The sequence below is a fragment of the Myripristis murdjan genome, chromosome 24 (assembly GCF_902150065.1).
Source record: "Myripristis murdjan chromosome 24, fMyrMur1.1, whole genome shotgun sequence".
NCBI lineage: Eukaryota > Metazoa > Chordata > Actinopteri > Holocentriformes > Holocentridae > Myripristis > Myripristis murdjan.
This window is the reverse complement of record NC_044003.1, coordinates 23,090,342-23,115,662: the sequence shown is the minus strand read 5'-3', so window position 1 is coordinate 23,115,662 and position 25,321 is coordinate 23,090,342. Positions and strand designations below refer to the sequence as shown.

At 40.0% G+C, this 25,321-nt stretch overlaps 1 protein-coding gene across 1 annotated transcript; it reads left to right on the top strand.

The window, feature by feature from the left end:
• Positions 1–114: 114 nt before the first annotated feature.
• mmut (methylmalonyl CoA mutase) lies at positions 115–25,321 on the top strand. The gene is made up of 13 exons (XM_030047574.1): positions 115–271; positions 1,148–1,584; positions 2,772–3,139; positions 3,277–3,434; positions 5,287–5,458; positions 5,756–6,004; positions 6,939–7,050; positions 11,209–11,324; positions 16,743–16,858; positions 18,040–18,171; positions 18,389–18,536; positions 19,618–19,785; positions 24,163–25,321. Exons 2-13 carry the CDS (start codon positions 1,188–1,190, stop codon positions 24,289–24,291), a joined length of 2,265 nt encoding a protein of 754 aa, XP_029903434.1. The 5' UTR covers positions 115–271; positions 1,148–1,187; the 3' UTR covers positions 24,292–25,321.

Genomic DNA, 25,321 nt, shown 5'->3' with positions numbered 1-25,321 from the left:
GAGAGAGAGAGACATAATTATTGGACATAAATATTTATAAAATAAACAACATCGCCCTCCACTGGCCAACTCTGTCAAGATACAAGCCAGGGAGTGAAACATCTTTTCGACATTTAACAATCTTGGACGCTCTGTTTACATCCTGTGTCATTGGTCAAAGGTCGACTCGTACCGGCAGCTTGTGATTGGCTGATTGTCAATGTTATGAAACTTCATTGGTCGGACGAACACACGCCTTTCGTCCATCTAACACAACATAACAAACGACAAGGTCAGAATTTTTTTCATTAATACGAATATACTAATAGTCTGCAATATATCGAATCGCCAGATGTACACTATGCTTTTGTAGATGTTCATTTATGACTCTAATATCCAAGTAAACAGCGTCATGCTGAAATTGTCCCTGTGGTCCCTTAGTGCTAAAGAGTTAGCCTCTTGCAGCTAACCCACCTTACACGCATTGCATCCTTTGCTTAAAGCTTCATTTTCGTTATTGACGAAGACCGCTGTCATTGTCACATTGACTTATAATAAAATGTGACTTCTGCTTCTTAATAGTGAAGTTAACTTGCTACAAAGACAGCAAAAACTGGTTATCGGGGATAGTAACCTAAGTTAGCAAACGCGATAGGGCAGTGTCACCGGTGCCATCTGTGATTACAAACGTGCTCTAGGCCACATTAATAAGGACTGTTTATCTGACACCATAGTGTCTGCATTGTACTGACAATATAGGCAAACTGTCTTTGATTAATTTGAGCACCATTGTTGTCGATGGCCTGCTGGCCTGATACAGGCTCTTTTGTATAATACAGAGACAACATACCTTTGTACAGTGCTAGCGCTAGGTGGAGTAGCAGTCAAATTTATTTTTGGCCTGTTATTCGCATAGACCTCTTCCAACAAAATCAACGATACAAGTGAGTGAGTGAGTCTTAAGTGATATTTAAAGATATCTGCGTATATCTTTGCAGACAAGCAATGCAACATTCACACTTTTGAATTTTTGAGTTGGAGAGTCCATCCCATAGAAGAGCCACTCTGTGCCAGCATTGCACTCCTAAGTATATTAACGTGGCAGCATCTCCATCTCACTAACTTTATTCTCTGCTCCATCACTGTTCCTCCACCTTCTCTTCTTCAGTCAGGTCATCCATGTGTGTGTGATCTGGACAGCAGGAAGCATGCTAACTGCACAAAGGGCATGCGCAGCTATGGCTGCCCGGCGCTTCATCAGAGCTTCAGTCTCCTCAGCACACACACACACCTGTCAGTTCCACACTGCCACGCCATGTCAGGACAAGCTGGAGTTGCATCCTGAGTGGGCCAGCCTGGCTAAGAAGCAGCTGAAGGGCAAGAACCCAGACGATCTGATATGGCGCACGCCTGAGGGAATCAACATCAAGCCTGTTTATACTAAAGCAGACTCGGCCAGTGGTGCTGATGAATTGCCAGGAGTGTTTCCCTACACCAGGGGGCCCTACCCCACCATGTACACCTTCAGACCCTGGACCATCAGGCAGTATGCTGGCTTCAGCACTGTAGAGGAGAGCAACAAGTTCTACAAAGATAACATCAAAGGTAGCCTGCACAGCCACCCATCCTTTTGAACATGCCCATGGTCAACTTGTCATCTGAAAACACTATTGATTCTATTGATTGATTGAAAACCAAAATATGCAAAAGGGAAAGTGAAAGGCTTTTAAGTCACTTATAGGGTCAAAGGTTAACCACTTAGCTGGACTGCTGCAAACTGGTCAACAAAATAAATGAACCTGTCAATAACAGTTTTTATCAGACAATTTTTTTTTCATAGCAATTTGACACCATCCATTTTCAATTGTATTTTGTGTATAGAATGTTTTTTTAACAGTGTAAAACTGTGCAATTAAAAATTAGGCTATGGGCTAGATTTAGTGTTAATTTAAAACTTGCTTGCTCAATCATGATGGGTCAAGTTAGTCTTTATGATCATTTTTTCTTTTTGGTGGCCCATAGTTTAGTTTAAAACTAGACTAGAGAAGATGGAAACACTAAAAATTGTAATTTGCCTTAAACCACATATATAACTACATCATGAACAACCACAACCTCCAGTTATCCAATATATTTAATCTGTAATCAACCACTGACCCGTCTCATTTAGTATATGTCAGTCACTACTTATAGTTTATTTTCATGTGTGTAAAATGTTACTTTGCTGTTCATAAAATTTAAAAAATTCTCATGAAAATGTACAATCACATTTTTAATATTGGTCAAAAATGCCCTGTGTTTATGAAGTAATGAGTAATTGTCACCTGATGATTTCTCCTAATACTTAATGATGTGAAATAGCGAAAAGAGAAAATAGAAACAATTATTTGGTATCAAACTTCACCATCCTGTGCAATGGTTTATGAACAGGATGGTAGCTATGCATTGCTTCTTTTTTTCTGTGCACCAGCCTAAATGTTTGAGAGATTTACCAGTGGACTTAAGGTTGCTAGTTGAATTCTTGGTGTTGATTGTGCCTTTAGGCTTTTTGCTGGGTATTAGCTAGTGCCTGGAGGGGTGGGTTTTCCATGACGGATATGATACTGCAGCAGAAACTGCACTAGTTAGATTTGCACTGTAGAGCCATGTGAGGGTGTGATTTTTTTTTTTTTTTTTTTTGCGGAAAAATGGTATTAGATGTTCTCTCTACTCCCATCTGACTCCCTTTCATCTTGTCCATCTCCTTTTTTTTCCATTCCTAATCCCCTACCTCATTCACTCTCTCCTTTCAGCTGGACAGCAGGGTCTGTCTGTGGCTTTCGACCTCCCCACTCACCGCGGTTATGACTCAGACAATCCCCGAGTCCATGGAGATGTTGGCATGGCTGGAGTTGCCATAGACACAGTCGAGGACATGAAAATGCTGTTTGACGGAATACCGCTGGAGAAGATGTCCGTTTCCATGACAATGAACGGGGCAGTGATTCCTGTTCTTGCGATGTTTATTGTTACGGGAGAGGAGCAGGGCGTGCCCAAGGCCAAACTAACTGGCACTATTCAAAATGACATCTTGAAGGAGTTCATGGTGCGCAACACCTATATCTTTCCCCCGGAACCTTCCATGCACGCCATTGCAGACATCTTCGCATACACCTCAAAGGTATTTGTTGCTTATGTATTAGTTAATACGGAAGCAGGAGTTGATTCAGAACTGACCAAGTGGATGGTCCATAAATCACATGGTTGTTGTGTTATTAGGCTAATAGTTATTTTATTGATTTCTGATTGTGTTTGCAGCACATGCCCAAGTTCAATTCCATCTCTATCAGTGGCTACCATCTTCAGGAGGCTGGCGCAGATGCAATCTTGGAAGTGGCCTACACCATTGCCAATGGCCTGGAGTATTGCCGCACAGGCCTCAAAGCAGGCTTAACCATTGATGAGTTTGCTCCAAGGTACAAGATAATGAAATGTTAACGAATGAGGAGGCTGAGCCCAGATTGCCTCACACATTTGTGGCCCCTTAAAGCTATACAGTATGGGACTTTTTGCCTTGAGGCAGGAAGTGTATCACTAATCTTTGCCTCCTTCCCCTCAGTTGGCCAAGTTCATATCATAACACTTGACACTCATACTGATGAGTAGAGGTGTGCCATATAGTATCGTTCACTATAATACTGTTCTGGCCACAGCAGGATGTGCTGCATTGTCTGAAAATCATAATGTATATTTTCATTAATATAAGAGATGCTGTGGAGTGTAGTAACAAGATGTGAATCTGCCTGAGGCAAAACTCCTCCAGTGACTTCTGAGAGGCTGTTGGATGAAGTAGCGGCACATGGCATTTTGTTACATTATTAAGCTGTGTCTCTACAAGTGGTTTACAACACCAGAGAGAACACATCTGATTGTTTTCAATCGCCTGAGAAGATGCATGTTAATGTCAGGTGTAAAGGGGGTCAGGGATCTCTTCTCTGAGCCTTCAAACTCAGAATCAGAGACAGGAACTCCTTCCTCATTGCAATACATATACCAGAATGTTTCTTGGTGTTGGTGGTGCATGGTGTGATGCTCACCATGCAATAGGAATATTTTTAAGTGGTACTGGTAGCTCTGGTTGAGAAGTGTCAGTTCAGTAAGTAATGCTGAATTGCGCCCCTGTGGCTCATGTGGTAGGGCACATACCACATATGAACGCTAAGTCCTTACCACAGCGGCCTGAGTAATAACCCATCCCAAGCTTTTTGCTGCAAGTCGTCATCATCTCTGTCTCCGTTCATCGGGTTCCCTGTTTGCTTCTCTTTCTGTCTTGCTTTGTCTGGCCAACAAGAGCACCAACAGAATCAATCCACACATGCTCAAAAGGAAATTGTGTGTGAGAGAGAGGGGAGGATATACTCTTCTTTTTCCGTCACAGCTGATTGATCTGATCTTATTGGTCTGCAGCAGTTGGATCTGCCATGAATGAATGAACAGCTTTTCCAGTCAATAAAAGTCATTGAAGGGAAGCCACTTCACCTCGGATGATGTAATCACGGACATGCCGAAGGACCAGTATAAATTAACTTTTTTCCATTAACCTCAGAGTCATGACTCCTGTACCTGGAGCTCTGAATCCATATTGAGATGTCATTTACCGTGAAATGGAGGGCTTTGTGATATAAGCTGTAATTTTCTACAGTGTAAAGCTGATTGTCCTTTTTTTTCTCAAAATTGTGACCATTTGGTAAGATAAGGCGACTGTGATGGCAGACTCCCTTTTGACAGCCAGGAAGTGAGATGGATTTCTGGGCACCAACATGTTGTATTTTTAGAGTGAGAGCTTGTGTGGATTAATGAAAAGGTGAGGCCAAGGTGAGGCCCACCGCTGCATGAAAGGTCAGCTCATATCTCCTTGTATGGCCATAATGTATATCTGTTTGTTATCAAGGGTGCAGCTCCACCATGTGATAGACCAAGCATCTTTCCAAAAAAAACAGTGTTTACACAGAGCATTTATACTGGCGTAATGATGGAGCTGGCATTGGTTTGATTTCCCTACAAGCACAGTTTGTCAAGCTTGAGAACAGGAGTGTTAAAACAGACAAACGATGGACTAGTGCTGTTTTATGCAGAGTATGTCCTACACCAAGCTCCATGGTATATTATGGTATATTATGTTGGGCTTTAACAAATCAGCCTGTGTGTAGAAAACGCTTCCTTATCTCTGCTGAATGGCTTAACAATCAGCCTTGTCTCTGTCCATTTTAATAGCTGATGGTGCAGATGTGCTTTGTCTTGACCAATTTTTTGTGTGTATATTGTCAGGTTGTCATTTTTCTGGGGTATCGGAATGAACTTCTACATGGAAATTGCTAAGCTGAGGGCAGCCAGGAGGCTGTGGTCCACGCTCCTTAAAGAGAACTTCCAGCCAAAAAACCCAAAGTCTCTTCTTCTTCGCACACATTGCCAGACTTCGGGCTGGTCGCTCACTGAACAAGTAAATATTAGAGTGTCTCAAAGTCTTTAAAAGATCTTAAAGTTGTTTAATATTGAATCATCTAAATCCATGGCCATTAGGGCTGAAACTAATGACTTTACTATTTTACAGATTAGTTCATTGAATGCTTAAATTTTCTCCAAAAAAATCAATTTAACCATTTCATTTAAGTTAATTTTATTTGAGAAACTGTATTGTATGCATGCTTGCTTGGCATTTTTTGGAGATGTGGGAGTTTGTTTGGTTCTAAGTTTTCCATTGAAATTGTAAATGCTACCCATATGGCCCCTTTTGTAGGATCCATACAACAATGTGGTGCGTACAGTGATCGAGGCCATGGCAGCTGTGTTCGGGGGGACCCAGTCGCTCCACACCAACTCATTTGATGAAGCCCTGGGCTTGCCCACAGTGAAGAGTGCCCGCATTGCCAGGAACACCCAGATTATCATCCAAGAAGAGTCAGGCATCCCCAAAGTGGCAGATCCCTGGGGGGGCTCACATATGATGGAGTCCCTCACGGATGATGTTTATAACACAGCCATGAAGGTATGTTTGCTGGGAGCAAGGCAGGAACCTCAGTGTCTTTTCATTTTTAATCTCACATAGATGTATTGGGGTTGGAGGTGGAGGGGGGTACAGTTATTTTTGCTTTTCATACAATTTTATATCATTACCCTGAGTTTAAGAAGCAGTATAAAAATTTCTTGTGGAAGTACTTTTATGAATATTTTGAGTTATTTCTTTACTGTTTCCCCCCTCAGCAGTTTTTTTATAATATAAGATTATATTATATAATCCAGTTACTTATAAAGTGTTCAGTAAAGTTAAACATAGCATTTTAAATTCACCTTTTGAGAGGTCCTTGGTGTGCTGTTATTTCGTAGTTTTATATTATTTCAGTTGTGAAATTAGTGTTATATTTTGCTGGTATTGATAGATATTGCCTGGTACTGTGGAGACATTTACATTGCTACAAAGTTTTTGACCTCAGTCATACTATAATCTGGGCTAACTTCTCTTAAGTAATCAGGATAGGATTTGAATTAATCCTACATTCTCCACACTCCAAACACACAGGATGCGATTGATTCATAATTGACCCTGGTGTGCTACGCAATCAATAAAAAGATTATTGGCAAACTTAGACCACTTGAGGGCACTCTGGTGTAAATGGTATAGACTTTCTTTAAGACCATTTAAATGGATTACTCTTTGCCATACAAATCAGATTGACCCTTTTGAATAGTGTTCTTCTAGTGAACATGTCACATCATGTCAGTGTGTTCCTGTCCACTTTTACTGAGGGGAATGTTATTATATATGAAGTCAAATGACTACTCAAGGCTTAACACAACCATATTTAATGTTTTAACATTCAAAGTGTACATTTTTAATGGCTGTGTTTTTGATATATGTGTGCCATACCCTTGATGTGATACAGTAATGCTTCTTAAAACCCTGTATTTTGTTGTCTGTGTAGTTCATCAAAGACATTGAGGACATGGGGGGCATGGCCAGAGCTGTGGCAGAGGGCATTCCTAAACTTCGTATTGAGGAATGTGCTGCACGTAGGCAGGCCCGCATCGACTCAGGTACACTATAAAATATATATACACACCTTTTATGATATGATTTGATGATGACTTTGCCGAACAGCCTTCTTCTTTTTTTTATCTTTCCATCTACCCACTGTCCCTGTGTACTTCATTCTCTCAGCCACTCGGATGTCCCAGGTGTGTCTGTGTTTTCTCAGTTCCATGTTCAGACATTGCAGACTACTGCAAGGGGCGTCAAATCTCGAGGGCAGCAGAAACTAGTCTCTGTATTATGTTGTTGCAATGTCATCGGCCCCTCAGTTTTTTGTGCGCTCTGAAGATGTAAAAGAACACAGTGAAAGCATCACCGTAGACACACAGGAAACCCTTCCATCTCTTTGATGCTGAGTCAGACGCCACTTAAGACACAGAGGATGCAGCAAAGTTACTTTGAGGTGCCATCAAATGCCTTTATTTCTCCTCTTCATCTGCCCTTAATACTACCTACTTTTCTTTTTCAAATAGTTACTTTTCTTATGAGATGCTGTTTGTCATTGGGTTGTGGCTGATCACATAACCTCACCCTCTTAGTATTTTTGCTGTAAATAGTAATAGCCAGTACTCACTTTAAAGTGTGAGTCATAAGCAATTGTAATGGATCATTAACAGGTTTGAGCACATTCTGCATTGTTACCTTAACGTTTTGCACAAAAAGTGTACAAAAGCATTGTGCAGAGAATAGTGGAATACTTTATGCATTTCTCATAACATACAGACATCTCATAAAGTATTAATCATGACAGATTTACATAAAATAGGAATGACATACAATGCCTTTTTTTTACATTTTAAAATCCATGTAATTTGATGATATGATTACACTAAAAAATGTAACACAATACAGTTGATGATGCCACTTATGTCACTTATGTTACCACATATTTACTGACAGAGAGTTGGAATGTTGGTGGGAACATGTGCTTGGTGGATCTTCCCTGGTAAAAGAGCTATCCAGTCATCCAGAGTTATCCAGTCTGATGACATCTCGCCCAGTCATAGTGTTGCGTCAGAGATTTATTGTGGTTTGTGTTCTCTTTAGGTCTTGAGGACATAAAAACACATGCTTGTTAGTGGAAACAAGATGCATATGAATCAGATAGTTTCTCTTTGACTTTTATGTGGGGCTCCATCTTTCCCACATAAAATTTGCCATTTCATACACCCCTTTAGCAAACCCTCATTTTTATTCATTGGCTTTTACCCTGGCAGCACATCTTGGCTGGTAGCAAATGTTTCACTACAGATAGACCATGCATTCTGATGGAGCTAAGAAGGGCTTTAAGATAATTTCTCAATTTTCTGCCATGGACTTAAAGGGTGAACTGAAATATTTGAACATTACTGGTACATTTGCATGTCAGAACGCTGGTAGAAATGCATGGCCTCTGTGAACTTGCCAGGGTACATTTATAGAAATTATCAACCATCTACTTTTTGTCAGCAAAGAAGACTTTTTTTTTTTTTTTTGGGGAACATTTGCATTGACTTCCATTCATTTTGGATGCTCATTCACTTTTATTCCTTTGTGCCCATGCCACAAATGAATAAAACTCTTCTGATCATTTTAACATACAATTTAAAATGTTTCATGTTGCTTTCCAAATCTTCAAAATGGAGTGACTGTTTAGAGCTTGAGACTGGCTATAAATGATACATTTTGTGTGACGTCATACACATCATGCAATAAGGGATGATTCCCTCAGTCAAAGCACTTTTATTAACATGACATTACATTACATTTTGTTGTGTGTTTTTTTAACGTTGTAAATAAGATGTGCACTTGTTACAATCATTTGTTAGAATAATAGCAATTTAAAACACAGAACAGTGTAGTGGAGCTGACCAAGACTCTGTTTACACCCGCGATAAACATGTATCTCATATCCAGACTGTATCTAGATGTGATTTGGCCAGATTGTTTTCACACTTTATATTATTATGTGTCTCCAGTGTCCACTTTGAAATGTGATTGTGATCCGATCACACCATACCACACGACTGGTATTTTTTTTTTTTTTTTTTTTTTTTTTTTTTGGTATAGATGGTGAATGCTCATATTTAGATGTTTTTTTGTCAATGTTTTTTGTATTTGTTGACACATGTGCATTTACACACTTGTTCAGTATGATCACAGTGTTCCTGACTATTTCTGGAGGTGATCTAGATGATCAGACAGCAATCCATCCTCAATTATCTTACGTGCATTTACACCTGTATTTTTATGTGCTCAAGTGCCATTTGATTGCTAACCAATAACCCAATAGGATGGATGGTAGTTTGGGCTGTCGCTACTAATTTCCCGAATCGGTTCGGTTCTGATTCATAAGCTCTGAAATCGATTCGATTCAATATTGATTCAGTTAGGGGTATTTCAAGTTTGCAACAACACCATCAGCAGAGTCAATCCACACATGCCAAAATTCCCCGAGCCTGATGAAATCCATTTGCAGTTCTATTACGTCCTCTTTCTTGCTTGACTATTCTTCTCTTGCCCATGTCAACATAGGGTTTCCTATGGAATCCATGGACAGACTACTAATCTGTTGCTCTGTTTCTTGAGGCAGTGCCACTCAACCATATTTGCAACACAAACCCTTAAGGCTGCATAAGATAACTTGGCAGCAGCTCTAAATGGCAAAGTATCTGTGTGAAAAATTGTAACTTTATCACCCAGTATTACCCAATTATTTTAATGTGATATTAGTCAATTCCACTCTGTGTAGTAAAGTTACCAGGGTGTTATGAGTTCACATGGTGGTGATATAATCTGAGTTGCTCTGTTCTCCTCTGGGCTGCTAATCAACAATCTGTATTTCTTTCTCTCCACTATCTCTTGACTGCAGTAGTGCAGCAAAACAGCTCCCAAAATAACATGTTTCGCTTTTTTCTGGTTACTTCCCTATGTGAATCGGAAAGTAGATCGGGCAGATAGCAACTGCAGGAAATCTCCGCATATTAACCTTGCACAAAGTGGAAATGACCCATTAGTACTTTCACAAATAATTGTAAGTACACACACACAAAAATGGGGCCCGGACATGTTGTTTTTTATATTGGCACGTCCACTTTGTTCACGTTCATTTAAGTGCTAAGTGTTGTTTTGGGACCTGTTTTTCCATGCTATTCAAATGAATGGAGAGATGCAAATACAGTGTTTTGGATTAGCCGCTCAGTGGAACACTGAGTAACTAATGATGATATTTTGCAACCATGTCAGCTCATATAACGCCCAGGTAATTATACAGTCCAGCATTCTACCAAAGTGCAATTAAGCATTAGAGGCAAGTGGGAACAGGCTGTGTGCAAAATATTTAACAAAGTAATATGAGAAAGACAGAAACTACATTTGCATGATTTGCTCTCCATCCTCGTGCATGTGCACTTCCATATAGTGGCAATGGATTACTGCAAGTTGGCACTGATGCACATTTGCACTCCCTGTTCATTGGTTTAGGACAGCCTGCAACAGGGCAAAGCCTCCACATGAACGCACAAACAGAGGTGGAGTGCATAGGGCGAAGGTGTAGTAGGAGGAATGAGACTGAGCCATAGAGGAACCTTTGATTCTTATGAGAACCCCAGGCTACTCTATCAGATGACAGCATGGGATTGGCCCTGTAAACATGGCTGTCCTAGGCAGTCCCACCACAGCCTGCCACTGTTTTCTTTGATGCATGCAGGGAGGAAGTGGTGCAGGTAGAGGAGAGCAGAGGCTGAAGTCATTGAACCTGGTAGGAGTGGAAGTCTATTTGCTGGTTGCCCTGTTTTTCAGCCTCTTGCCTTGCTGCCTATATCTGGTGTGTTGAGGTTAATTTTGGATTAGATTCAGTGTCAATTCTGTGCATTATAGATACTACCATGCATTTTAATGCTGCCTGCTCTCTTGAACTCTATGATCAGGCTACTGGAGCCATGTTCTGTTTTTTGTATGGTTTCAGAAGTTGCTGGCCTGATGCTTATCAGTTTTCTGAAAGATTCTGTTCATCTGCCTGTTCTATTCCGCTGTACTTTTGCAACCACCTCTGAGGTTATGCTTGAGGGCCTTAATGAAGAGTGCGTATTTATACATATTGTGTGTGGTTGTTTGTGTTTTTCTGTGTCTGTATTTCTTTACCCCTGCTGACTCTTACACTTATTTCTCTTTCTTGTCTCCAGGTTCGGAGGTCATTGTCGGGGTGAACAAGTATCGCCTGGAGAAAGAGGAGACTGTGGAGGTGCTGGCCATCGATAACACTATCGTGCGCCAGAAACAGATTGACAAACTCAAAAAGGTCAGTAACCCTTAGGGAATCATCTTCTCGATGGGTCAGTGATGGTCTTCGTGCAGGTGTTGGTGTGCGTTATTGTCTTATCTCCACATTAGTCTTATTTTGTCAATTCATTGCATTGATAGTACTTTTAAATGTGCTGTCAGCAACTGTGTATCATAGCGTATGCATTTTTCTTATAATTCATTTTGAGATTTGGTTTTAGTGACAGAACCTTATTGTGGCTACAAACAGCCCAGTTAATTGAATATTGGGCTTTCGATTTGTCAGTGTATTGCATTGACTATAATTTCATGTTATTTATTTATTTACCGTATTTTACCAATTAATCGCCCGGCCGCAAATAGCCGCCTGGTTCTTTTAAACGCCTGGCATCTGCACCCATTTTGCGTATTAAACGCCCACCCGAATAACCACCGGGGCGATTATTTGCATTATATTGAGGTAAACCCAAAATAAGGCTATTCACCTTATTTTTGCAGAAGTAAACAGTTAGCCGCACAATAACTGTGCGGCACTTCCGTTTTCTGTCAAAATAAGAGAGCTAGCTAATGTTAGAAAAAAGGGTGTACAGTAATCTAAAATCGACCGACTGTAAATATGTTGGACAGGAACTGTCATCACAATAATGGCCTGGTGCAGGTGTGTGCAAAAATAAATAAAGGCCTGCAGTGAATAGCCGCCTGGTTCTTTTAAATGCCTGGGGTCCAAGTTGATTTTGCGTATTAAACGCCCGGGCGATTAATTGGGGAAATACGGTATTTATTTTTAACTTTTTGAACAGTACTCCACAGTCTATAATCAGGCTCTGATGAATCGGGACACTCCATCTGTGCTCACTGTATACCATGAATATCTTATTAAGAAATCAAGTTGTTGTCTGAGTGATAGGTTGTGTTTTCTGTCCTAAGGCGAACATGATAATTAAGGTAAACAAATCAAGGTCTTCTTTGTAAATTTCTATTCATTATGCTGTTACAGCTATGCTTATTTTCTTGTTCAAAGAATTGTCATTTTTGGTCAGTGTTGTCTGAAGCTGTATCTGCAAATCTTTTCCAGCCTCACTGTGTTACTCATCAGTCACTTCTTCTCTCACATGTTCCTGTAAACGGTGTGCATCTGACAGGAATCTCTGATTGTTATGATCTTCAAGTAACTGACAACTGAGAAAGCATGTTTTTATGCCTTGCTATTGCATATTTATCATTTCATGTAGCCCTGATAGCGATTATATTACCTTGTACACTGTATCCAGAATCAACACTTTTGAATGCATCTTATTTGCATCTTCAACACATGCAACTACAGAACACTGCTAGTGAGAGCTGGAAGGGATTTAAAGGGCCATACCAGATGCATTCAACACTTTTGAATGCATCTTATTTGCATCTTCAACACATGCAACTACAGAACACTGCTAGTGAGAGCTGGAAGGGATTTAAAGGGCCATACCAGTGATTTTGGATATCTGCCCTGTTTAACACAATTTACCCACATTTTACATTGTAGCAAGCAATTTTGCTAATCCTATGGGGGTACTACAGATTTAATAACGTATAATCAAGGTTGCTCGATTCTCAAATTTGAATTTTTGGTCGAAATGCCCACCTTACAATTTCATGCCTCTGCAGCTAACAAAATCATCAGCATTCATAAACCACAGGACTGAACAATATAGTAACTGTTACTAAAAGTGATATATGGCCAAATGCAATATTTAAATTGCAAGAGCTGCAATTTTTTGGTAAAGGTAAAATGTGTGACAAAACATTTGTGTAAATAGTATATTACAGATGTAAGAAGACATTTTTGTTTGGTACAGACCCCAGCAAAATCACACCATCATCATTTTAATAGCTTTTTCAATGAATATGAAAGTTATAAAGCAAAATGAGCATTCCTGCTAAAATAATGAATGATATTGCAGTTGCAATATCTGTAAAATAAACTGCAGTATGATTTTTTTTTTCTTTTTTTACCATATCGTTAAGCCTTAGTTGTGACCCATGATGCATTTGAATATCTCACTGAGATTCAGTATAGCTCAAATACATGACGTGTCTGGTCTGTACATAGTGTGTATGTATAGCTCGCTTCACAGGCTGTGCTATCAGTAACAAATATTGCTTAGGTTATACAGTCCCTACACGCCACTTGATTCTCAAAATGTCTTTACTTAAGTTAGCACTGCAGTTGTGGAAAGCTGGCATTGTGCACCGCGTTGAGGAAGTCAGGCCCTTCAGGTCATCGTCATTGTCTCTTCAGTGCAATGCAACAGTGATTTTGCTGGAAAACTGTGGCAGCCTTTGCAGTGTCTCAAGTATACATCAGCAGGGTGGATCCTTACCATCACAGGGGTTTGAGCCAGAGCCTTCCACTTGAAGGATGATTTCCTCCATCCCTATACTGCTCATAGTTGTGCACAGATAGCAGTTTAGAGGCATAGATGAACAAACACACTCACCTTTTCTGTCTTTTTTTTAATTCAGTGTAATCCAGACATTGGTGCAGTAGATTACCAAAAACTTCTGATGCACATTTAGATCCACAGCTCAGATGATTATCACATGTTCGTTAAACAAAACAAAAAACAAAACATTTAACTTTACATTCATCATGTTTTTTTTTTTTTCTCAGAGGCATATGTGATATATATCGATGCATGTGAGTTGGTCCTGCAGGCAGCAGTGACGCATACATTGATCCCGATAGATCAGCATTCTTTTACCTTCTGCCATAGGCCATGGTTTAATGTCTTCAGCTCTCTGCCTCTATTGGAAGGTCACCTGGCATCAGTATGGAACTACATAAGGCTGATGTGGTGGAGAGTAGCTGTCAGATAAGGCTGAAGTAAATGCCAGACTGATTAGCCTCCTCTGAGCACTCTCTCCCATAAGGCCTTTACCTGAGGCAAGGAAAGATTGCAAACGTTGAACTAGACATGAATGCAGATCTTGGGTTCATGATGACGCGTCACCCATCTCTGGAACATGAAGAGACATCGATCATAGAACGTTTGCAGAACACGTCTAGCTTGACTGGAGTCTTACTTACTTAAACTACAACTGTATGGGTTGCATGCAACTGTACATATATATTTCACAGACCCCCTTTGATGAAAATCAAGTTTTTAACCTTGTTATCATGTTCATGTGGTGTTTGTCATTTGCTACAAGACATATCAGGAATGAAATTAGCAGCCAACGCAGAGGCTGAGTTTTGTAACTGCAATTTACAAAGGACAAGATCAAAAATCCGGATTCAGACAGGCTAGGTTTTTGCCGTCATAATCCTATGGAACCAATCCCGTCAACTGATGTTGGTGTTTTGCGTATCACTAGCACCAGTCCTGCCAGTCACTTGTGTTTTTATTTAAAAAAATAAAATATAAAAAATAAAAAAATATATATAAAAATATATAAATATATAAAATATATATATATATATATATATTTGAAATGGCTGCTTCACATGATCAGTGTTTGTTTAAGTAAGATTTATGCTGATATATATATATTTTTTAGATGTATATTATACAAGTTATGAGCCAGTGTGCGAGGCAGGCAGGGGTTCGGCGTGGGCTATTTGCATACTCATAGATCTGCACATTCTTAATGAGGTCATGGTCTAGAGTTATATTTAAGCCATTTTAAGGCATGAAGTGATTACTTTTAATTGAAAACAACAACAACAACTGCTAATCATGTAATATTGATGAACAGATGATCTTTTAGTGGTTTAATCAATTGCTGTAGGGGGACCCAAAATTGCTGGATATGTAAGAAAATTCACTTTATTTTATATATGGCCTGTTAGTCTTACCTCTTAGTACCCACTTTAATGTACACACTGTTGTAAATTGCACAATTGAAATATGACTTTTATGTTTTGGTGGAGCCCTGCGATGGACTGGCGACCTGTCCAGGGTGTTTCCTTGCCTTCGCCCTATGAGCTCTACGACCCTAGTGAGGATAAGCGGTTTAGAAGATGAATGAATGAATGAATGAATGTTTTGGTGGATGAGAAAATAACTGAAACATTAACCCTTTGATGCATGAATTATGAAAGCTTGAGTCAAGATTTTTTTCTTATGTGTTTTTACTCTTCTTAGGGCATGAACACTTTTGTGAGTCTCCATACTTCTTTAAGGATGCAGGACTGGTATTACCATGTCATGATACAAGTATTAATATGTTTTCAGCAACAAGAATTGTCAGTCTCTGCATAAACCTCAATGGGGGGGAGCAGCAGAGAGCATTCTAACAGCTGATATGCAATTCCACCACAGAAACCATTGCATTTAGGAGAAAATGACTTTTAAACAGCTGTCCACTGTAGTGACCACTATGCGCCAAAGGGTTAAGCACCATGGATGAGAAACTACAGGCATAGGACTAGCTTCAGAGTTCACTGGAGAGTAGAGATCCATTTCCCAAAGCTCTTGTTGAAAGCAACAAACTTTTTTGAGTAAAAATCTTATTTCATTCACAGAAGCCTCAGGCTGAGTTATTTAATAGATTAAATAATCTTTTTCCAGAATGCTTGTTTTGTCTCCCATGAATTAGTTTAATGTGATTATATCTATTCCGTGGCAGTCCCAAGACATAGTGGTGCATTTGTCGGATATGAAAAACGCTGAAAAGCAACACACTGCTGCAGTGTCAGCTGGAATTAACTGTGGCCATGGAGTGTTTGAGATGAGATTACATCAGGGCTTAAAACCAGATTTTTTTTTTTTCATGATCGATTCATTTCAAGCAGAACTCCCACACTTAACATCCCAAGTGCGTTTTTTGTTCCCGTTTGGAACAAAAAACATTCTTGTATGCAGTATGCTGAAAACACCTTGTTATTTATCTGAGAAGCTAATTACAGAAATCAAATTAATAATACACCAATGTTATAGAGACTAAAACATTTTTAACTTCTTTTAACTTCTTTTAGCCATTCAAATGAAATGTTTATAATCAAACAGAAAGTGCAGAAAAAGCGGCAAGGAAGAATTGATTAAATTTTTTATTCTAGCCAAAGGGGTTCATGACAATGTGCATGGTTTCTCAATAAACAAATCCACATGAGTTTGTTCAAAACATTAGTTTGAAGAGTTTGTTACATGCAGAGATCATGTGCCGTGAACTTTGACCTGCAAATACAGGTTGACCTATTAAAATGGTAATTGTCAGATTTCTTCTGATCTCTGTCACCTACTGTTAATGGGCATTCACCTTCACACTCACCTGTTGTCTTTGTAATTTTAATTTCGTTACTTAAAAGTGAATGTCCTTTCATGTGGTGTCACATTTTGTGGTTATTTTGTCCATGTCCTCTGTGTGTGCATGTATGTGTGTCTCTCCTAAAGCTGAGCTGTGGGTCATGAACATGCTTTAGTTATGTCATGGTTATCTTGCTTCTCTCTTAAAGGTGAGGGAGAGCCGTGACCCTGAGGCAGTGAAGAAGTGTCTGGCCGCCATTGAAGAATGTGCCCGAACCAGGGAGGGCAATTTGTTAGCCCTGGCTGTAGAGGCAGCTCGAGCCAGGTCAGACAACCCCAGGCACTGATGGCCCAGTTTGTGGTGATAGTGCTTCAGCTTGTTAATTCAGCTTCAAATAATTGTGTTGTCATGATGTCTGTAGCATTTTCTACCTTGTTTAATAGACACTCAGTGGAAGAAAGAAAATTGAATAGCTACTACAAATACATGTGCTGATGTAGGATAACTGGCAGTGGCCCTCATATCTCTCATAGGTGAACTGGTATAAGACAGGAACTATACTTTATTCATTGATTGAGGAACATGTTATTTTTTTCTAACACACACACACACACCGTTGTATAACCATAGCAGCACTGCGATGCTTGTCAGCGGTTTTCATATCTGAGAAACAGTACATTAAATGCAACACTATGTCATGGGATTGTCTTGGGACAGTTATAATCACATTGAGGGTAATTGACAAGAGACGAAATTAAGGCTGTTATTTAATCTGAATAATTTAGTCCAAGGCTTTTGTGGAAAAAAATCCAATTTTTCTTTAAACAGACGGAAGTGGCTCTTAACAAGACGTAGGGAAACAGATCTGTCCTCTACAGCGAAGTGTGAGATAGAGGTTGTTTAATAGAATCCTAAAGATCATCTAATGTTTTGAGATGAAGGCTGAAATTGAGGTTGAATAACTGTGACACCTTGGAGGAAATGTTGATACCTAGGGACTGTTTGGTGGATAGCGGATTTGTAGCAGTTAATAGGTTTCAATAAAGCTGATGATCTCTTAAAATTAGGAGGGAAAAGTAACACATTTTATAGAAAAAGCAACACATCATCTGCATAAAAACAGAGTTTCTGTTGTGTGTTGGATGTGTGAATTTCTTTAATGTTTACATTTTGATCAATAGCAGCAGCTAATTGTTTGATAAAAATGGTGAAGAGCAAGGGCGAAACATGATGGGAGTTGGACAGGGTCTCACATTGTGTTCTCACATTGTGATTGATTGATCATAGGGAAGTATCTGTGCATGGGAACTGCACTGTAAGCCCCACCATGTTCTTTATTTTCATATGTTCAGTTGACCATGAAACAGGTCATATGTAAAACTAAAGTGAATTTTCTGAAATCTACAACAATATCGATGAGGCCCACAATTGCAGTTATACAGAGATAACGATCAACTTAATGTGGAAACACACAGAAGATGATGCCATGTTATCTTTTTTTCTAGATGTTCCGTTGGAGAGATAACTGATGCTATGAAGGCAGTGTTTGGCGAACACAAGGCCAGTACCAGGATGGTGAGCGGTGCTTACCGCAGTGAGTTTGGAGAGCATGAAGAGATTGCCCTGGCCCACAATAGGTAAAATGAAAGAACTTAAATAGCCGAGCAGCATTTCAACCTATAATATAAATCAGTTCATTATTTGGATTGATTCTGTAAAAGCTGTTTGCTTCTAATTTCTTTTTTTGTATCTCAAAGTGATTTGCATTGGTAACTGTAACATCTATTTGGCCACCCTTAATAAGCAGCATTGCTTTACCATGTGCTGGCTAAACCTGTCTGTCTTTTACTCCAGGGTTTCAGAGTTTAAGAAGCATGAGGGCCGTAACCCTCGTCTGCTGGTGGCTAAGATGGGGCAGGATGGCCATGACAGAGGCGCCAAAGTCATTGCCACAGGATTTGCTGACCTGGGCTTCGATGTGGATATCGGACCACTGTTCCAGGTCAGTGTCTTAGTCATACTGTTGGATGAAACCAGGTCTGTGTCTGTCCACAGCTAATCTCAGAAACTACTGGCTGTATCAGGCTTACATTTTTTATGATTGTATGATGAAGAACCTCTCTTGGTTGTGGTGATTCAAAACGTTTGCAAAATGTTTGTTTTGCCCACTTCTGCTTTTTCTCATTTCACATCTACCTCACTAAATCGTATGTCTCTCTGACAGGGTTGCTATGCAGTGGTCCCTCACTGCAGTTCATGATCTACGTCACTCATCCATGTAGCTCTCTTGCTCACTCTGTCTTATGCCTCATTGTACTGGCTCTCTATGTCACTTTCTTACGTCATTCACTGTATAGCTCGCTTGTTTTGGTATCCTACTATGGCCATAATAGCTCCAATTTACAGGTGAAAAAATCATAATGTTCATTGCCTTTTTTTGGGCAAGTTCATCCACAGCAAGTGAACAGCATACAGGTCTGTTACTACAGAAACACAACATTCTAAAAAATATTGGTGTGTGACTGCACTGCTGTAAAAAAAAAAAAGATGAGTAAAGGCAGCTGACTACTAAAAAAAAAAAAAAAAAAAAAAAAAATTGCATACATACCCAAGAATATAGTTCAATAGTTGAATGCTCTGGTCCAGCCCTATTTCATATATATTAACATGTGTCCCAGTGAGTGCAAAATATTTTATATTGTAATTCTGAATCTGAATTAGGTGGGTTAGATTTCACATGAATCAAAACTTCAGAACACTTTTACTGTGGATTGCAAAGAGCTAATTAGCTGGTTTGTTTTAACTCTGTTTCATATACAGAACACTTTTTTAATGTACATTAAAGGTGTCATATAGTCCACACAGCAGAATATATAGCTGAATAGTCGTTTTCTTGAGGCATTTTAATGATGAAGGAAGGTACTATATAATTCTTCTTATTAGAGGGAATATTGCAAGGAATGCAAGGAAGAGGGGATATAGAGAGTAATTAGATAACCCTCAACTCATTAGAAAAAATCTGCAGTGCGTTTGTTTTATTTCTAGAATCTGATGTTTTTTTTCCCTGGATATTTGATGGACAGACTCCTCTCGAGGTGGCCCAGCAGGCAGTCGATGCTGATGTACACTGTGTCGGCGTCAGTACACTTGCTGCAGGACACAAGACCCTTGTCCCAGAGCTCATCAAGGAACTAAAGAACCTCAACAGGCCAGACATCTTGGTCATCTGCGGAGGTGTCATCCCACCACAGGTAACCACTTACCTTCATAAACTCACAAGTATACTGCTAACTTCATGGTCGCTAGCCTCACAGTCCTCTCTCACTGTCTCATGATCACACACTTGGCTACACACACAACCTACCCTCTATCCCTGAAAGGAGCTACACGACTTAATTTGCACAAAAAACCCCCCAACAACCAGCAATAGACTCAGCCAATCCTGATAGCCATGTAAGATCACTTGTGTAAGTTGCAGTTGTCTTAAGATGGTGGTCGGTTTGTTTGTCATCTGTGTCCGTGCTTCCGATACTTTCTTTAAATAGCTCAGTAGGTATTAAAGCTGGCATGACCAGGGCTATGATCACTACTGCTAGAACAGGTCAGAATCATTCTATTTTTCACGGGTCTCGCACCTCAGTCAATGAAGAAGACAGCCAGTGATCATTAACAGTAACAACAAGAGAAGAGACACTCAGTTGTCATCAGTCCTTGTAGTAGAAAACACTGGTTGTAGCCACTATCGATGCATAGCTGATTCAATTGGTTGGATTTTACACACAATTCCCAAATAATAGTAATGATAATAAAATCCCAAAATACCCCTTTCGTGCAGAAGTCATGCGTCCCACTGGAGATGTCTATCCATCCCAAACACATTTTTTTTTCCATCCCAGTGAAGTTGGGACACCCTTAATAATGAGTCCTGAATGTTATGCCAGGATAAAGATTATTCTTAGCTTCAACTTGGTCCCCGAAGAAATCCCCACAAACAAGTAGTAAATTAGTAATTATATTTTGTGTGGTATAACAGAGACACTGGAATACATTTTTTTGTGATCTGGAGCAGAGGGATTTTAAATCACGATGTTATGATGGTAGAGGGCTCACTGTTCGATGTCAGCCATTGGTGATTGAAGATGTCCTTTGGCCCAACCTAAATGTGAAAGTCAAGAAGCTCAACAGGCAGCTTTGTTTACCCCACCATGGCCATAGCAATCGCACTAGAACACTCAGATTTTGTGATTCCTATCATGATGAGGATATGGGAGTGAACCAATTAATTAGGCATGGGTTATGTAAAGCTATACTAAGCAGTTTTGCATGCAGGCAATTTCAGATTGCAATGGTACAGAATGGCTTGAACACTGTTTGGACTTCAGCACTCAGAAATCATGTAACATAATGTCAGTAAACTGCACAAATTATGTTTACCAACATAGTCAGTCTGTGAGTTTTATACTAAGAGATACCAAAGAGATTAAAGAGGCAAAATATTTGACATTGGTATGTAAATCCTTCTCAGGATGGAGCTCTACCTTGCAGCTGTTCAGAAGCCAGTTTTGCAATTTACTTGATGACATGCTTGTAAAAGTATATCAAAAAACATAACCGCAAGCAGCTATTCACAGGATCCAAGCACCTTTAGTGCTCTCAGCTGACCATGACTTAAAGGAGATGGAGAAGAAATCTAATGTCTTTCTGTAAGATGGAGGGAACAGCAGAATTACAATTCACATTTGGCAGACAGTTTTATCCTAAGCGATGTACATATGAGATTTTTATACATCACAAGCAAAGATCTATTCAGGAGAGATCAACGACATCAAGTTCCTTAACGGTCAGTTGGTCATCAATTATGACTCCCAAGTTTCTGGCAGATTTTGTGAGAATGAGCTGTGTAGAATCCAGTTGGATATTGATCTGTTGTTGTACAGAGGGACTGGGTGGGGAGATGAGGAGCTCAGTCTTGAGCTGAAGGTGGCGTTCCTTCATCCATGCCAGGATATCAGTGAGGCATGCTGATATTCATGCCAAGACTGTGGGGTTGTCTGGCTAGAACGATAGGAAGAGCTGGGTATTGTCAGCGTAAGAGTAGTATGAAAAGCCATGTGAGGGATGACTGCACCAAGAGAGGAGGTGTATATTGAAAAAAGAAGGGGACCAAGCACTTACCCTTGAGGAACCTCTGTGGACAAGCAGTAGGATTTACACACTTCCCCTCTCCATGAAGGATCTCCCTGAGAGGTAGGACTCAAACCAGTGGAGGGCAGATCCTGAGAAGACAAGCTCAGCAAGTTCAGGGAGGAGAATCTGGTGGTTAACTGTGTCAAAGCCAGCTGATTGGTCAAGCAGTAGGACAGAGGACTGACTGGCAGCTCTAGCTGATCACAGTGTTTCCACCACAGACAGGAGTGCATTCTTGGTAGAGTGTCTGCTTTTGAAGCTGGTTCAGATTATGTAGTAACAGTAAAGATATTTCTTTGCTGATACCAATGTATCAGTAAAGAAGGATGCAAAGGGGTCTGCAGTGAGTAGAGATGATGGTGGTGGCAGCGGTGGGTTGAGGAATGAGTTAAAAGCTGAAAATAATTTCTGAGTGTCTTTGGTGTTGCTGATTTTCTCCTGATAATAAGTGGTTTTGGCACTTCTTAGCTGTGAGGAAAATGCTGATAGTCCTGGCCAAATGTATACTAAAACATGAAAAAAATGTGTAAAAAATACTGCAACATTATTGAAGATGGGATAATGAGAGTTTTAGAACTAGCGAGCCAGGTGAGCATATGCAGCAGGTAAGGTAAGGGTGGTTTGCAGATCAATGGTCAGTTGTTCTACAGACAGGAGATGAGGGTTAGTTGCGGCAGACAATGAAGATGGTACAGTCAGACAAATAGTGCTGGCAGTTCGCATACTCAAACTAGCAAGCAGGGCAAGACAGGTAAATAGATGCACAGGATAAGTCCAGCATAAAACATGCAGGCACCGGTCAGAATGAGTGAAGAAAATGTAAAGGCAACAGACAAACAAATGAACAAGTGGTTGGATGCATGGAGGAGTTTCAAAAGTGTGGCTGTGGGCATGGGAGCATTAGGGAGTTTTGTAAAATAGCTTCTTAGAGACATTGCAGTCGTATATTTTTCAGAGGGCATCAATGAATTGAAACACCTAAAAAAAGCATTTTATGGGCTAACAGTACAACAAACAAAGAAGGAATATTGAAAATTAAATAGACATAGGGCTTCATTTACCTTGGCATCTTAGAGATGTCCTTGATGATTTACATGAAACTTTGTAGAAAATTTGGTCATGGGGCAAGGAAGAACAGATTAACTATTGATACTGATTGGCCCAAAGGTGTTGCAGTGCAGTGTTTATGGTTTCTCATGTAAAGGCAGAAAGCAGTTGGGCCATTTATCATTTATTTATGCTTATTTGTGTACATGTCCTTGTATGTGTTTATGTGTAAACTTAACAGTACCACTGTATTTATCAAGGTTCAGAGCTATGGCATTTCTTTTGTGGCCTTGTGTGTATATTGACACATACCAATGACTTGGAAACTGGAAGCGTGTTTGTGCAATGGAATTATCACACATTGTACCATCACATAATTGCACAAACATCATATTAGGCACAGCAGAATAACAGGGTTACATCGCTACAATGCACTATCCCAAAATGTCAAACAAAAAAGGTTTTTGGTTCTAAACGTTGTTCTAAATGTTATTAATTAAATGTTATGCAGTGTTTCCCCTAGGATTGTGGCTTTGGCGAGGTGGGATGCGGAAGTTTTGGGGCACGCGCAAAGCGCGTGCATCAATATTAATATAATAGGCTCTGGTCATGAGTAACAGCGACAGTATTGCTTGAAGTGCCCATGTCCATTTGACTTGGACTGGGAACACACTCATCTTCGTGGTGATGAGTTGACTTGAGTGGCCTGTCAGGGGGAAGGGAGGCCGTTTCAACCAGGGGGCTACCGCTCTGGTCGGAACTCGTACCCGCAGCTGTAGTGCTTGGAACGCCCATGTGGGTGTCCATTTGACTTGGACCGGGGACTGGAGGAGTGCAGATGCACTCATCTTCGCCACTGGTGGTCGACTCAGGCTGTCCTACCGTGCGTTTAAAATACGCCGGTATTTTTGCCTGTTTTTCAGGTGGCTGGAGCCGACATGACATGAATTATTTCACTTACGTGGTGCAAATGTGATTCTCCTCTGTTCTCTTCCTCTCTCTGTCTGCTTGTGGAAGGGTGCGGGTATAGAAACGTGATGTTAAATTATTTCTGTTGTGACTTTATTTTTAAATTTGAAAATCAATTATCAATCAATTTAGCATGACTTTCAGGCAAGGCAGGAGGCCCCGTTGGAGAGGTGCTGTGCCCTCCCAATAGAATGATAGGGAAAACACTGGTTATGTAAGTAATCTAGTTCTAAATGCGTTTAACTGCAAAGGACATTTCATCACATTATCTATGAGTAGTAGTTGTAGTTAGATTATCTTTGGAGCAACACACTAACTTCATTTGCCAACACATGCATGCAAGGGTTGCACAGTTCTGACTGTACACCACATTGAATTCCTCATTAACTTAACTCTGATAGATTGTACTGTTCCTCCTGTTGTAGGACTATGAGTTCCTGTACCAGAGTGGTGTGTGTTCCATCTTTGGCCCGGGAACCAGGATCCCACAAGCTGCAGTGGAGGTCATCGACAACATTGAGAAAAGCCTGGAACAGATCCGTCAGGCCATGTGAATACTTTAAGGAAACCAGAACAGCCCTCTACTCATGCTTTGTTAATAATGCAGTTGCAAATGTGAAATTCAGACTCTTCAACACATTCTAATTGACAGTGTACAGTAGTCAAAATGGTGATTAAAAGGCTTTTAATTTCAGTATGAAACTTAGAGAAATCGCTGAAGGGGCCAGTGCCATTATTATCAATGTTGGATTCTGTGTCTATCAGATTTTTCTCAGTTACTACTACTATCTTGTCAGTTTGCCTTTTTCAGACAAGCAGCTTCACACAAATAAAAAAATCTGTTCACAAGCGGCATAACAATGTTTTGTTTGGTACAATGAACGCTACCACTGAAGATTTAATGAAAACATAGTTTAATACAATGTACCAACATTGAAATGACCTGTTTTACCTTTTGCTGCATGACTATATAAATTGCAGTGGTGAGATTTAAATTCTTCACGACAGGTTGGTGACATCCTGCAGTTATCCTATAATTAGCTAATAAGAGCTCAGATCTGGTGAATAGCATTGAGGGTAATAAGAAAGATATAGTCCTCCTTAATAGTCATACATTTATTTTGTGTGGAAAACTAAGAGCACAGTAATGTGTGATAGAAGTGAGAATTAGGCTCTGGGTGATCTAAGCTGAGCACTTTGCTGCCATCAAAGATAAGACACTGCACGCCATGATAGATGACTGTACAATTTGTAAGTTCTTAATTTCATTGAACCCTACCAGGGACAAACGAGTGTAAGTGGACTGGAAATGGACACACTAGAGCTCAGATCAGAACAACCACCCTGGTACATTACACTTGCCTTTTATGTCCATGGAGATTGGCAGCTTGAAAGGGGCCTTCTGTTGTTTGATCTTTTGCTTCACCACTTTGTGTTTTATTTTTCCTCCTCCTCCTCAGAGATTAGATCACTCAGCATCGATCATTACCTGTAGAGCATTTGGAAGCAGTATTTTTCTACTTGTGATTCTGAATCATATTTGTCTCTGGACTTGAATAATAAAGTGAAAATATGTCTCAGTTC

Excerpts from the sequence above, each read along its gene's own strand:
- mmut (XM_030047574.1), top strand. The coding sequence starts at position 1,188 with ATGCTAACTGCACAAAGGGCATGCGCAGCTATGGCTGCCCGGCGCTTC. Across the intron at positions 11,325-16,742 it reads AGATTGACAAACTCAAAAAG|GTGAGGGAGAGCCGTGACCC; the intron begins GTCAGTAACCCT and ends TCTCTCTTAAAG. Across the intron at positions 16,859-18,039 it reads GTAGAGGCAGCTCGAGCCAG|ATGTTCCGTTGGAGAGATAA; the intron begins GTCAGACAACCC and ends CTTTTTTTCTAG.